Below are 12,612 nucleotides of genomic sequence, written 5' to 3' on the forward strand. Positions count from 1 at the left end.
TTCCACTCCCATCATATCTTTTTAAATCCAAAGATGTGTAAAAGTTGAAAGTAAGATCCAGTCCACTTCAAGTGGAAGTATTTTCTTGGAAATTGATGATAGAATATTAAAGTAGTGTTCTACTTTCTACAATTTGCTGCATTGTCAGTAAAATGGTGTGGAATCTCTGGCACTTTTCTAGTCAATCCTCCAGTAGTAAGTATATTTACAATTTTACTGCTTAAGGATAATCTAATTACAAAAGGATGTTATCAGGCTGCTAGTTCTATTAAGCATTACTTCTTCAATACAAGTAACAAAGGAAAATATACTACTCAGTCGTAGAACTAAATTTTATTAAATACATTTTGAGCGAATGTCATGCAGTGAGTGAACTATATCAAATTCTGCTTCCTCCAAATAATAAAGAATATATGTGTTCTATATAATCAATATCAAACAAAGGAAAATATGGATAATTTTTAATTTGGAATTTAATTTAATTTAATTTGGAAGAAATTTCTAGATTTCAGGCTGCAAATATTGCCAAATATCACTTGGTTGTGGCACATTCTCTCATGAAAACTGCTTGTCTCCTTCAGCACTTAGAGTACATGCGCAGGGGTGGAACTTGGTTTTTCAGATAATGTACAGGCCTGAGAAAATAGTCTTTGCCAGCAAAAGAGGAAGGGAGACACATAAAGACCATGGAAAATAGACCCATTTGTTTTATATTCCCTTTTCGTTGCTCAGATCATATATAAGAGATAAATTGTTCATAGTTTCTATGCATTTACTGGGCGCCAGATGCTGAGCTGATGGCTTTGCATACACCATGTCATTTAATCTTCCTAGCAGTCTTCAGGGGTTTTTTACTAGTACTCTCTAAGCCTTTTATAAATGGAGAAACTTGGACATGGAGACGTTACGTAACTCCCTCAAGGTGACCGGCAGGTAAGTGGAGAAGCAGATTTTAGTTTTTAAAACTCTTGTAAATTCAGTCTATAAATCACCAGGCCTTTGGAAGGGTAATTTTTTCCATACTGTTTACTACAGACTCTGCAGTACAGAAAAAAATGATGTCTGTCCTCCATTAGATAAATAACCAATTACATTCTGCTTGCTATGTGCTAAGCACTCTTCTAAATACTTTACATACCAGATCTACTGGGTGATCACTGTATAAATCCCCATTTAGCAGGTGAGGAAACTGAGATTTAGAGGTTACTACCTGGGATCCAGTGGAGGATGTGGTTGTCATTCAAGCCCAGGTAGTCTAGCTCCAGAGCAAACTCTTAGTCACTGTGCTATGTTAGTTCTCACATAGGTTGGGGAGGAAAATTTAAAGCCCACAATTTTTTAAAAAGCAAACATGAAATTATTATTTTTTCAAGATCAGATGAGATTGGGTGCATTCAGGGTGGTATAGCCATAGACTGAAATTATTATTTTTAAGAGCAAAATTATGAGACAAACATGACTTTTCATGTATTCAATGCCTAACTTTTATCTTAGAGTTTTAAAGACATGAATAACAAGTATGGACTGAAGTAGTTAGAAAAAATCTTCAAGGATGAGTTGGGTCAAGAAGTGGGGGTAGAATTTGTATAGAACCAAGGAGAATGGAATTTCCCTTAGGTTCACTCAGATGATCAACTTCAGTCATGCCACAGAGACACAGATTGGTTTTCCAGTGTATTATTATCAACTGACTTATAAATAAATATTATATTTTAACTTAATAGCTTATGAAGATGAGTAGGAGGAGTCTATTTAGTCCTTGAAAAGTCAGGGAAAGAAGTTTAGCCTTTTAATGTTACATAAGTAAGACTTCAAATAGTAAAAAAAAAAAAAATAGAGTTTTGGAAAGGGTATTAACATGATAAAACAGTATTTGCATAGCACAAATCTGGAATTATATGGAGCCATTAGAAAAGCAGGACGTGGAATTATAGAATCCTGGCGTCTAGGTATTAGGTAGAAAAGGCAGGGGTTAGGGAGATGATATTGGAAAAGAAGTGGAATTGAACCCCAGAGAGAACAATGGCTGAACTGCTAGATGACTGGGCATGAAGGATAAAGGGGGAATATGTATTCTAGAAATACCATTCCTAGTTTATGTTCCCCCACCCACTTCTCTCTCTTTGTGTCTCTCCCTATCTCTGTCTGTCTCTGTCTCTCCTTCCCAAGACCCTCCAAGCTCCTCCACAGATCAGTTATTTTATTGGGATTAGGGGCCACTAGTTAGGAATTACTATTTTTGTCTAAGAACTTGAGGTTTTTCAAATGATTTGGAAAACTGTTTTTTTTCTTTGGGTGGGGAGATCAGTTTCATAGTCTCAGTAATATGATGTCTGTTCTGTTTAAATAAATAAATTGACCATTCTGCGTGGTTTCATACATGTACTTTTTAAGGGCTTTTCTAATTAATAACAAAATTACAGCACAATATAACTAAGAATACCAATCTGTTATCTTGCCCAGTGTTAACTCTAAAGAACCTTCACTGAACTCAACTGAGCCTTCCTTCCTTGTCTCAGCAAACACCTGGAGGGGGAAAGGGGTTTATGATTCTCTAATGATAACAGTGTCTCTAGATCTTAAACTTTGTCCCCAGGATGAGGTAGAGGGAGTGAAAATACAAGTGTGAAGTACTCCACAGTTGAGGGACCTGGCAGTACTGGAAAAGCTTGGAAAAGTGAATTATTGGAAGCCATTTAATTCATATCCTTCGTTGTGTTACACGCCGAGTCATGCACAATGTCCCCAAAGTACATAACTTCATCTTGGCCCTTAAGCGATGGGTGTTTTTTCTACTTATTTTAACATTGTGTGAGCTTTTAGAAATTCTTCTAAGTTCTCAGTATTTATCATGGAACTTAGTGTTTCAAGGTTCTTTTTGGTCTTTCCTTCTCCTTAACATATATTCCTCTCAAAGCCTCCTCCCGAGTCCCTTAATAATGTGTACAACAAGATTTAGCTAAGATAATTACATACGATTTTTAAAAATAAATTTTAATAAAAATGCAACCAAAGGTGTCAACAATATTTTTTTTTCCTAAGCCTGTTTTCTATTTGACCTATGAGTGGTTTACTTTAACACTGGACATACGATTATTTCTTATTGATAAAATTAGAAAGCTTTATTAAGTTGAACAAAAATCTTAAAAAAGTATAATCAGAAGGTGTGAATGGAATTGGTTTGGCTTGAGCAATATATAATATCTTTATCTCACAACTTGATTATAATTTAATGCTGTTAAAATACTTTACCTATTTCTAAATCAATAGTATTATAAATGCCTTTCTCCACTTTTCTGTTCTAAATCAGCTGAATCACTAAGCCCACCCAATGTTTTCTAAATTGCTTACCGTATTTCTCCTATCAGGATATATAAGCACTGTTTGTTAGTCCATGTTCACTCTGTCTCTTACACTGCACTGCAAGTCCAGAAATCATCTCTTTTGAGGTTATTGTATTACTGGACTCTTAATACTTCATGAAGAATGAATTGATGTCATATGAATTTTGCTGAATACTACTTTTATATTTTTTCCTTGATCTTCCTATTGCATTAAAATACATCTTCTTTCAAGTTTTTTAATTGGATAAGTGTTATTTTTAATTTAAATAGAAGTTATTTAGCTATAAAATATTACTTAAAATATTTTTCTATGGAATTAAATATTAACAGATTATACCAGAAGACAAATATTGGCAGTGTATTTTTCAGAAATTATTTTAAGGTCACAGACCACCTAAAAAGAACCTATTTTAGTATAACATCGCAATTAAAAGAATGTTATCTGTGACCAGTATGCAGATCATGAAAACTATTGGGGCTTGTCCGTTACTTTTGTTTGCAGTTAGGATCAGTGATGTGATTAATCATGGGGATTTTTGCTTCTAGGTTGTCATCCCATGCTCATATTTGAGTTATAAGGCACTATTTCAATTTTTTCTAACTTTCGTCTTCTTATACTAACTATAATTGTGAACGTCTGTGTAGTATTTGCTGTATAAGTAAAGGTTTTCCCCAAACCAAGGGATGCTAGGTTTTAGATTGAGTTTTTCTTTCTAAAATCAAGTTATTTGTAAATTTTAGAAACTCTGCATGAATATTTAAAAATTGTGTCACCTTAATATCAGGAAATTGCTAAAAGCCCTCATCCTGATATAATGTCTCATGCTTCATCTTTTATGGACATGATCTAATATGAGGATAACAATCTGCAGGATAAGTGTTATTACTCCTGTTTTACAGGAAAAGCAGGAGTTGACCCCAGAATGACCATGTCGTGGCTACTTGGCTTCACGTTTCTTTTCTTTCCACTGTTCCTCAGTTCTCAAGTAGGCAGTTTAATACTGTTGGGATTTCAAGAAGAAAGCTGTAGACTAGAGATACAGTGATAAATTTATTCGTGATAAATCTACACAACTTCAACATTTTTTTTTTTTTTTACCAAAAACGTGATTTTTAATAGAACTGTTGAAATGATTTCTAAGTGTGGGACACTGGCAGTATTGCACGAGCATTGTTAGCAGTTTTGCCTTCTTTACCCTTACCTGTTTCATAGGAATAGGAATTTCTCTAATGTCTCAAGAATTCCTGGATTCCTGAGACAGGATTCCAGAAGAGATTTCTCTTTTACCTGTGTATTTTGCATTATTTATATGAGTGCTATTCAGAGAAATAAAATGCAAGCTGAGTATGTAATTTTAAATTGCCTAATAGCCACATTTTAAAATATATATATAAACATATATATAAAGAAATAGGTGAAATTAATTTTACTTGTATCTTCTATTTAAACTCACATATCCAAAATATTATTATTTCAACATGTAATCAGTGTTATAAAATTGTGATATGTTTACATTTTTTTGGTACTAATCTTCAAAATATGGTATATATTTTATACTCATAGCACATCACAGTTTAGACTAGCCATGTTTCAGATGCTCATTAGCCAGTAGCTAATTGGACAGCATGGGCAGGCCTATGTATTATAAATAGATATAAATAGATCTGGTTACTGGATCTATGACTTCTCCAATACTCCCCTGACAGAAGGTGTTCCCAGAAATTAACTAGAGGCTTCTTAATGGTAGGAAACAAGTTATTACTTTATATCATCAAAACTGAAAATACAATAATGTTTTATATTCTATTCCAAATAAATGAAAATGTACCCAACTTACAAAAGTAAATGTTGTACTTTACAGAGAGGAAGGCCCTGGAAAGTATCAAAGAGGGAGTCTTGAAAATCAAAGAAGAACCATCTAAAATACTCTCTGGAAATAAGTTTCAAGACCGGTATTTTGTTTTACGAGATGGGTATCTCTTTCTTTACAAGGATATGAAGGTATTTAATATATGTAGTATTTGAAAATGTATATACTTTTGTGTGAGTGTTAACATTCTTATTTCATGCCTCTCAGCCCTCTCTCTTGGAAGTCAAGGCCTCTAGTAAATAAAATGTACAGTAAGCTGATGATTACTTTCAGCCTCTGGGACATTAATGCAACTAGTAACACAGTAAAGAACTCCCTATACGGCCTTTCTGAGCACCTCATATTTTTTAGGGCAGAGATTGACTTAAGTTCTAAAGAAAAGTCTAATATGTGTTACATAAACTAGCATATAAATCAGCATCTCAGTCAATAAAATTAAGAGAATGTGTCATGCCTTAAGGCAAAAGTGGCTTGAGTTTAGCAAATGGAAATTAATAAAATGTAGAATAAAAAGGCAAAACCCAAATGCTAAATCTGATTAAAAATTAAATCTGATTAATATATTTCCTATACTCTTGAATGAATTAACTCGTAATATTGTATTTATTAATTGAATCTTACTGATGTATCCCAATATGTTTGAATTCCCTAACAGCTTTTATTAATGAATTGAGGAATGGAGAGAGGACTTAGAGATGAAAAAGAGGGAGTAGGTATAAGAATATTGAACTTAGCATCAGAAAACCTCAAAACCGCCAAGTTGGTTGTGTGAATAAGAATCTTAAACTGTCATCCATCATTTCTAGATCTGTAATATGATGATGATAGTATGAGTCCTGCATGCCAGATTGTTGTAATGCTTAAATAAGAATATATATAAAAGTTCCTTTTCAAACTGTGAAACATATATATATATATATATATATATATATATATATATATATGTATATTAGCATGCTCATCAAAACAGCCCACTAAGAATATGAATAGGGAAGTTCCAGCCTGAGAAAAATCTATTCATAGTACATATATCTGAAAAGGGACTCATTTGCACAATATAAAGAACTCCTCCAAATCAACAATAAAAAGACAACCCAATAAAAATTGGGGCAAAGTATTGGACAGACATTACAGGAAGGAAGACATAGGAATGGCCAATAAGTGGTTGAACCAAAAGTGCTCAGCATCATTAGTTATCAGGGAAAATGCAAATTAAAACCACAAGCTATACCATTAGTACAACTAAAATCATAAGAGTGACAACATCTAATGTTGACAAGGACGTTGATTAACTAAAACCCTCATCAATAACTGGTGGAAGGGTAAAATCACACAATTACTATTAGAACTTTTTTGGCAGTTTTTAAAATTAAGTTATTCATACATCTACCCCATGATTCAGCAACTCTATTCCCAGGTATTATATCCACTAAAGCACTTGTTCAAGAATATTCATAAGCAGCTTTATTTATAAAAGCTAAAACCTGTAAACATTCTAAATGCCCATCAATAAGAGAATGATATATTCAGACAATGGAATAATATTCAGCAATAAAAATGAATGAATGCAACCACATGGGTGAATGTTCAAATCCTTTCTGAGCAAAAAAGTTTGACCCAAAATAGTACCATATGAGTCTGTCTATAAAAGGTCTAAGAAGAGGCAAAATCATTTATGGTGATGGGAGTCAGAAAGTGTTTGCCTGTGGTGTGGAGAAGGTTTGCTACTGAAGCAAGGACATAGGGTCAGTAGGGTACTTTCTAGGATAACAGAAATAAATGTTCTCTATCCAGTTTTGGGTGGTGGTTACATGGGTATATACAGTAACATTTCTACTTCCTTGAGATTCAAGAAATATCCAAGCAATTCTTTTAAATCTGGAATGACAGCAGGACCTAAAGCTACTTTTTTCCATTGAATTCTAATATTCGCTTAAGTAAGCATTGCTTGCATATTTCAAGCGTGTGATGCTTCACTATGTTGTGTTTTGGAGATCTATAAAGAAGGACCAGACTAGTAACATCTATTATTTAATACTGTATTGTTATGAAGGAAGAATTATTAAACAGCTTTCCAAAGTTCTATAGCCCCATTTAGTTGTGGCTTCTACTGAGCTCTCCACACACTGACCACTGTCCTGTATGTTCCTCCAGCAGGGAAGCCTCCAGGTGGGCATAAATAAATTTTAGTAGCATTCTACTTAGTGTATCCATTTCATGTTCATGTTCTTCAAGAACAGTGGAATGTCCAGGCAGGGAGCTAACAAAACAGCACTGAATTCCGCAGCCCTTAATCCCTCTCTTCAGAGGGCTGTGTTATATACTGGAAGTCACACTTTGTTACTCCATCTGATAAACCTAGCAGGGAATCTGTGTGGGTATCAAACGATTGTTACCGTTTATTATCATTTGATATCATTCTTCACTTTTTTCAGTGCAGGAAGAGTGGAGTTTGCAGAAATAAGGCATTTAAGAATTTGGGATTATGTGAGCCAAACACATCAGATTTTAAGGTTCATGAACTGTAGGTTTATGTTCATGAAAGGAAATGCTAAACTTCACAGCTGCTTATTCTAGCCATCTAGAACTCAATCTGATTGAATTTTGTTTGGTTTTCTTCAATGCGTCACCCACCTTGACCTTCATTAGACTCATTTCCTTCATCCTTGTCCTTCCATCTACATGTTGGTTAATTGTCACTTGTGTAGTTGGATATCTGCTTAGGGTATTTTAAAATCATCATGGACTTTTTAGTCCCATTAAGGAACCTACGCTTCCATTGTGTAGCAACAGAAGGTTGCTAGAAACAACTAGTAGCAATAGAAGTGCAGTCATAATGGCCCCAACTAGCATTCAACCCGTTAATCCATAAAAAGCAGACTTCTATATATTTCGCTTTGATTATCGCACTTTATCTTTACAATAATCCTATGAAACTAGTGCTATAGTTATTCCCCCTTGACAGATGAAGAAATGTAGTATACCAAGATATTACATAACTTGCCCAAGATCACTTAGCCTATAAGCGATAGAGTCAGAATTCATTCCCAGATGTCTATTTCCAAAGGCTTTATGCAGAGGCTTTATTGTTTCTTACTATAGAAACAATAATTTGTATTATTTTGGCTTGGTGTTATTGCTGATGGAATTTTATTTAAAGAGGATAAGTGTTTTTCATTTTAATTGTACCAAATATTTTCAAATATGACACTTTACACAATTCAGGTTTTTTATAATGTTTTTTCCCCAAGCTGATGTAAATTTTAAAACCTGCCACAAGGAAGCCTGTTCATGGAGAAATTATTTTTTTTAAGATGAAATAATTTTGTAATTGAGCTAAAGAATTTCATCCCTTAACAGAATGTTTTTAAGAATTTGTATCTTTTTGAAAGTATCATCCTGCTTAATCTAGAATAATTCATACAAACTGGTAGACAGTAATAGTATCGAGAGCTTGCCTGAAAGACAGTGTTCTTTTTTTTGACATTTGAATTTTTTCCCCATGTTTATTGAAGTATAATTGACAAAAATTGTATTTATTTGTTATACAACGTGATGCTTTTGATATACCTATACATTGTGCCATGATTACCACAATCTAAGCTAACTAACATATTCATTACCTCACATAGTTTTGTGTGTGTATGCACTTGTGGTGAGAACATTTAAGATCTACCCTCTTAGCAAGTTTCAAGTATACAATACAGTACTGTTAACTGTAGTCACCATGCTGTACTTTAGATTTCCAGGACCTATTCATTTTACATAACTGAAACTTAGTACCCTTTGATCAACACCTTCCCACTTCCCCCACTCCCATTCCCTGGAAACCACCATTCTACTCTGCTTCTATGTGAGTTTGACTTTTTTAGATTCTGCGTATAAGTGAGATCATATAGTGTTTGTCAGAAAGATAGTGTTCTTTAAAGACAATGAAGACATTTTATTTTTGTCACAGTGACCTCAGGTTACGGAATTATAGTCTAAGTGTTTGAAAGTTGTATTTATGCATCTGTCAGAATCAATTAATGCAACTGATATTTTAATTTGCACATTAAGGCAAGCAGATGAGAGACTTGTGGTTTTCCTTTAAACTCAAACTACTGTTATTTTCAACACATGGTGTTATTTTGCTGGTTATTTCTTCATGTTGCTGGTCTTTCCCTTTTAATATTGATGGTCAAGTCACTGGCAGTGTTTGCTTTTCAAATGATTTTACAGTAAATAATCAATAGTAAAAAATTCCTAGCTTATTTGAATAAAGATTTGGCTCTGGTTTGACAGTTGCCCTTAATATATGTGTGCTTGTACATATTTAGAAAATGATTTACTGAGAAGGGAGTAGAAATTACAAACTGAAAAGTGTATTTAAAGAGACTGTGTGTTAATTAGAGATAATTTATGAATGCTCATTAACAACAAATTAGGGTAATACACAGAGGAAGATATATTTTGTTTTGAGAGTTTTCCCTGCACAGAAAATGTTAATTAAAATGTTTTCAGACTTGATTTACATAAAAGGTGAGAAGTTTCAACGAATATTATCATTACACTATCAATGGTGTGAAAACAGCAAATGGGGAGGGAGTGGTCGTTAAAAGTTGCATGCACTAATAAGCAAACTCTTCTTAGTAACAAGAATAATTTTTTTAAGCACACTAATTTAATTGGCTCAGTCAAAAATTTTACTTTGAAATATACTGCCTGTAGCAACATACTATACACTTCATAACACCTCAACTGTTTGAAGAAATACTCCAGAAAGTACACATACCTAAAGAGTTGTAATAAACCAACAGTAAAGTTATAATGCCAAAAGAGATTTCTTTTAATAGAACTTTGCATTAGGATCCTTACAGTTCCTATTTATGCTTATTCAGTTTAAAGATTGAAACTGAAAAGGGTTTCTTTCCACCTTGGCTGAACTCATCTTAAATTATGGCATCTGTGTTCTCTTTGGGCAGGATAAAATACAAAGTCATGAGCTGGCATGTCCAGAGTGGCTTGGGAATCAGTTGTATTATTTCAGGCTCTCTATCTATTGCCAACAGTATTTCAAAATATAGGCAGTCCTGGGCTTATCAATGCCGTGTATAAATAAGACTACTTAGATCAGGCACAGTGCTTCTCATTCTTAAATGTGCAGGTCCCCTCTACCTGTACTACTGGAATTGCAGCCTCTCACCTGACCCTGCTGCTGCCTCCATTGGGACTAGCAGTCTAAGCTTTGAGGAGGGACATTAACCACAGATGTAATCCGATTGAACCTCTGACAAAGGTATCCAGGAGTCTGTGCTACTATATACACTCCTACGTTCTCCTCTCCTTGACTCTTTCCTATATGGAAAACTTACTGAATTACAAAGCTACCTCACTGTTCCATATCAGACTTCAAGTGTTATTCCTTAACATTCAGTAAAGTAGCAAGCTAAAAAATCAATACCCCCAAACCAAACACATAAACTACCAGAAAATGACCTTAAGAAGAAGAGGCTTACATGAAGAAGACTACAGAACTGCACTGATAGAAATGAAAGAAAATTAATGTAAAGTCTACTAATATTGATCTATGGACTTCCCTGGTGGTGCAGTGGTTAAGAATCCGCCTGCCAATGCAGGGGACACGGGTTCGAGCCCTGGTCCGGAAAGATCCCACATGCCGCAGAGCAACTAAGCCTGTGCGCCACAACTACTGAGCCTGCGCGCTAGAGCCCTCGAGCCACAACTACTGAGCCAGTGTGCCACAACTACTGAAGCCTGCCTGCCTAGAGCCTGTGCTCTGCAACAAGAGAAGCCAAGGCAGTGAGAAGCCTGTGCACAGCAACGAGGAGTAGCCCCCACTCACCGCAACTAGAGAAAGCCCACGCCCAGCAACGAAAACCCAAAGCAGCCAAAAAATAAATTTATATATAAAAACACAAAAAGACAAAGTCTACTAATATTGATCTATAGGTTTAATGTAATTCTTTTCAAAATCGCAAAGGGAATTATTTTTAGAACTTGGAAAAAATGATTTGATAACTCACCTCAAAGGGTAAACAGAGAAGAGTATTTGCAAACATTTTGGGGGACATAAAAAGTAAAATAATTGTCAAGTATTTCCCATCCAACTATTTATTCATACAGTAAAACTAAAATAGGTTAGATAATATCCTGGCATAAAAATGAACAGAGATAGCATTGGTAACATAAAGTGAGGTAAAAGATGTAACTGTTTATCATAATTTATTTTTGATAATTATGCCATCATAAATGCATGTCTAAAGAAAGATTTGTTTAATAAGGACTGGGATAATTGTTAACCAAAGTTTTTCAACTTAAATTCTCATCTATACTGTGGACTAACATTCAGTCCATAACAATATTTATGACCTTTACTTATTCACACTGTATGAAATGTCATGCATTTTTGTAGAGAAATATGAATATATTTGAATATAGGGTGCTGCCCCAGACAACACTGGTGGTATCATGGAGTTACAAAATATATTGCACATGTATTTTTTAAGTATGAAAAATTGAAAAATTATCAATTCTCATATACATCTGGTCCCAAGTGTTTTGAATAAGGAATTACTGTATGTGTGTGTTTGTATATATACACACATATGTAATCATATGTATGTATCCAGATTTATTTAAATTTATAACATTTTAATCAAAACAATCTTCATTTACTAAAAATTTGGTATTACATTCATGAAACATTGGAGAAACTAATAATTCTAAACTCGATTCTTAATACTTAAGGAAAATAGAAGGATACTGATAAAATCTGTTTAATTACAAATTTACCTTGTTTTCCTTTACAGAGTAGTAAACCTGACAAAATGTTTTCTCTCAGTTCAATGAAGTTTTATCTTGGAGTAAAAAAGAAGATGAAGCCTCCAACAAGGTAAAGCTTGGAAGGGAAGAGCTGTTGAAAAAGTTACAGGAAAGTATATCTGTTCAAGGACTTAGGGATCAGTGGCATTAGTCTAACTTGTTATAAGTTAAGCTTTAGAAAGATTCCTTAAGTTGCCACAGACATGTGGCAGGGGACCTATGGCAGATCAAGGGAACCTGTGTGGGTGGATAAGGAGGGATGATGATGTTCCCGCTCAAGTCAAGCTACTGGGTGATTGCATCTCCTCTGTGTAGAACAAGAAATCCCCAGAAGGCCCTGTCTACTGGGAAGCACATGGGTTTCTCCACATCCCATTCCTTGCTCAGTCACAGCCTAGCGATGTAAGGAATGTTCCAAACAAGTCTACCCAAAGGAAGACAAATGCTGCCCTCCAGCCTCCATGGCTTTTACATCATCTTGGTCCTGGCTTTATAATTTGCCCCCTTCGTTTTGCTGAGTTTGGTAATAAACCCACAGCACACAGATGGTTGAGAGGAAGTGGACCCTTCTT

The 12,612-nt window shown here is 34.6% G+C and overlaps 1 protein-coding gene across 6 annotated transcripts in view; it reads left to right on the forward strand.

Moving 5' to 3' along the window:
- The window catches only part of ARAP2 (ArfGAP with RhoGAP domain, ankyrin repeat and PH domain 2), a 199,375-nt gene that overhangs the window by 156,947 nt on the left and 29,816 nt on the right, over positions 1 to 12,612 (forward strand). For all 6 annotated transcript variants that reach the window (XM_033421634.2, XM_049709607.1, XM_033421631.2 and 3 more), the window contains 2 exons: positions 5,207 to 5,346; positions 12,028 to 12,110. In XM_033421634.2, the coding sequence (XP_033277525.2) occupies positions 5,207 to 5,346; positions 12,028 to 12,110 (223 nt within the window). The remainder of the gene's footprint in view (positions 1 to 5,206; positions 5,347 to 12,027; positions 12,111 to 12,612) is intronic.

Source organism: Orcinus orca, chromosome 4 (genome assembly GCF_937001465.1).
Source record: "Orcinus orca chromosome 4, mOrcOrc1.1, whole genome shotgun sequence".
NCBI classification, from domain to species: domain Eukaryota; kingdom Metazoa; phylum Chordata; class Mammalia; order Artiodactyla; family Delphinidae; genus Orcinus; species Orcinus orca.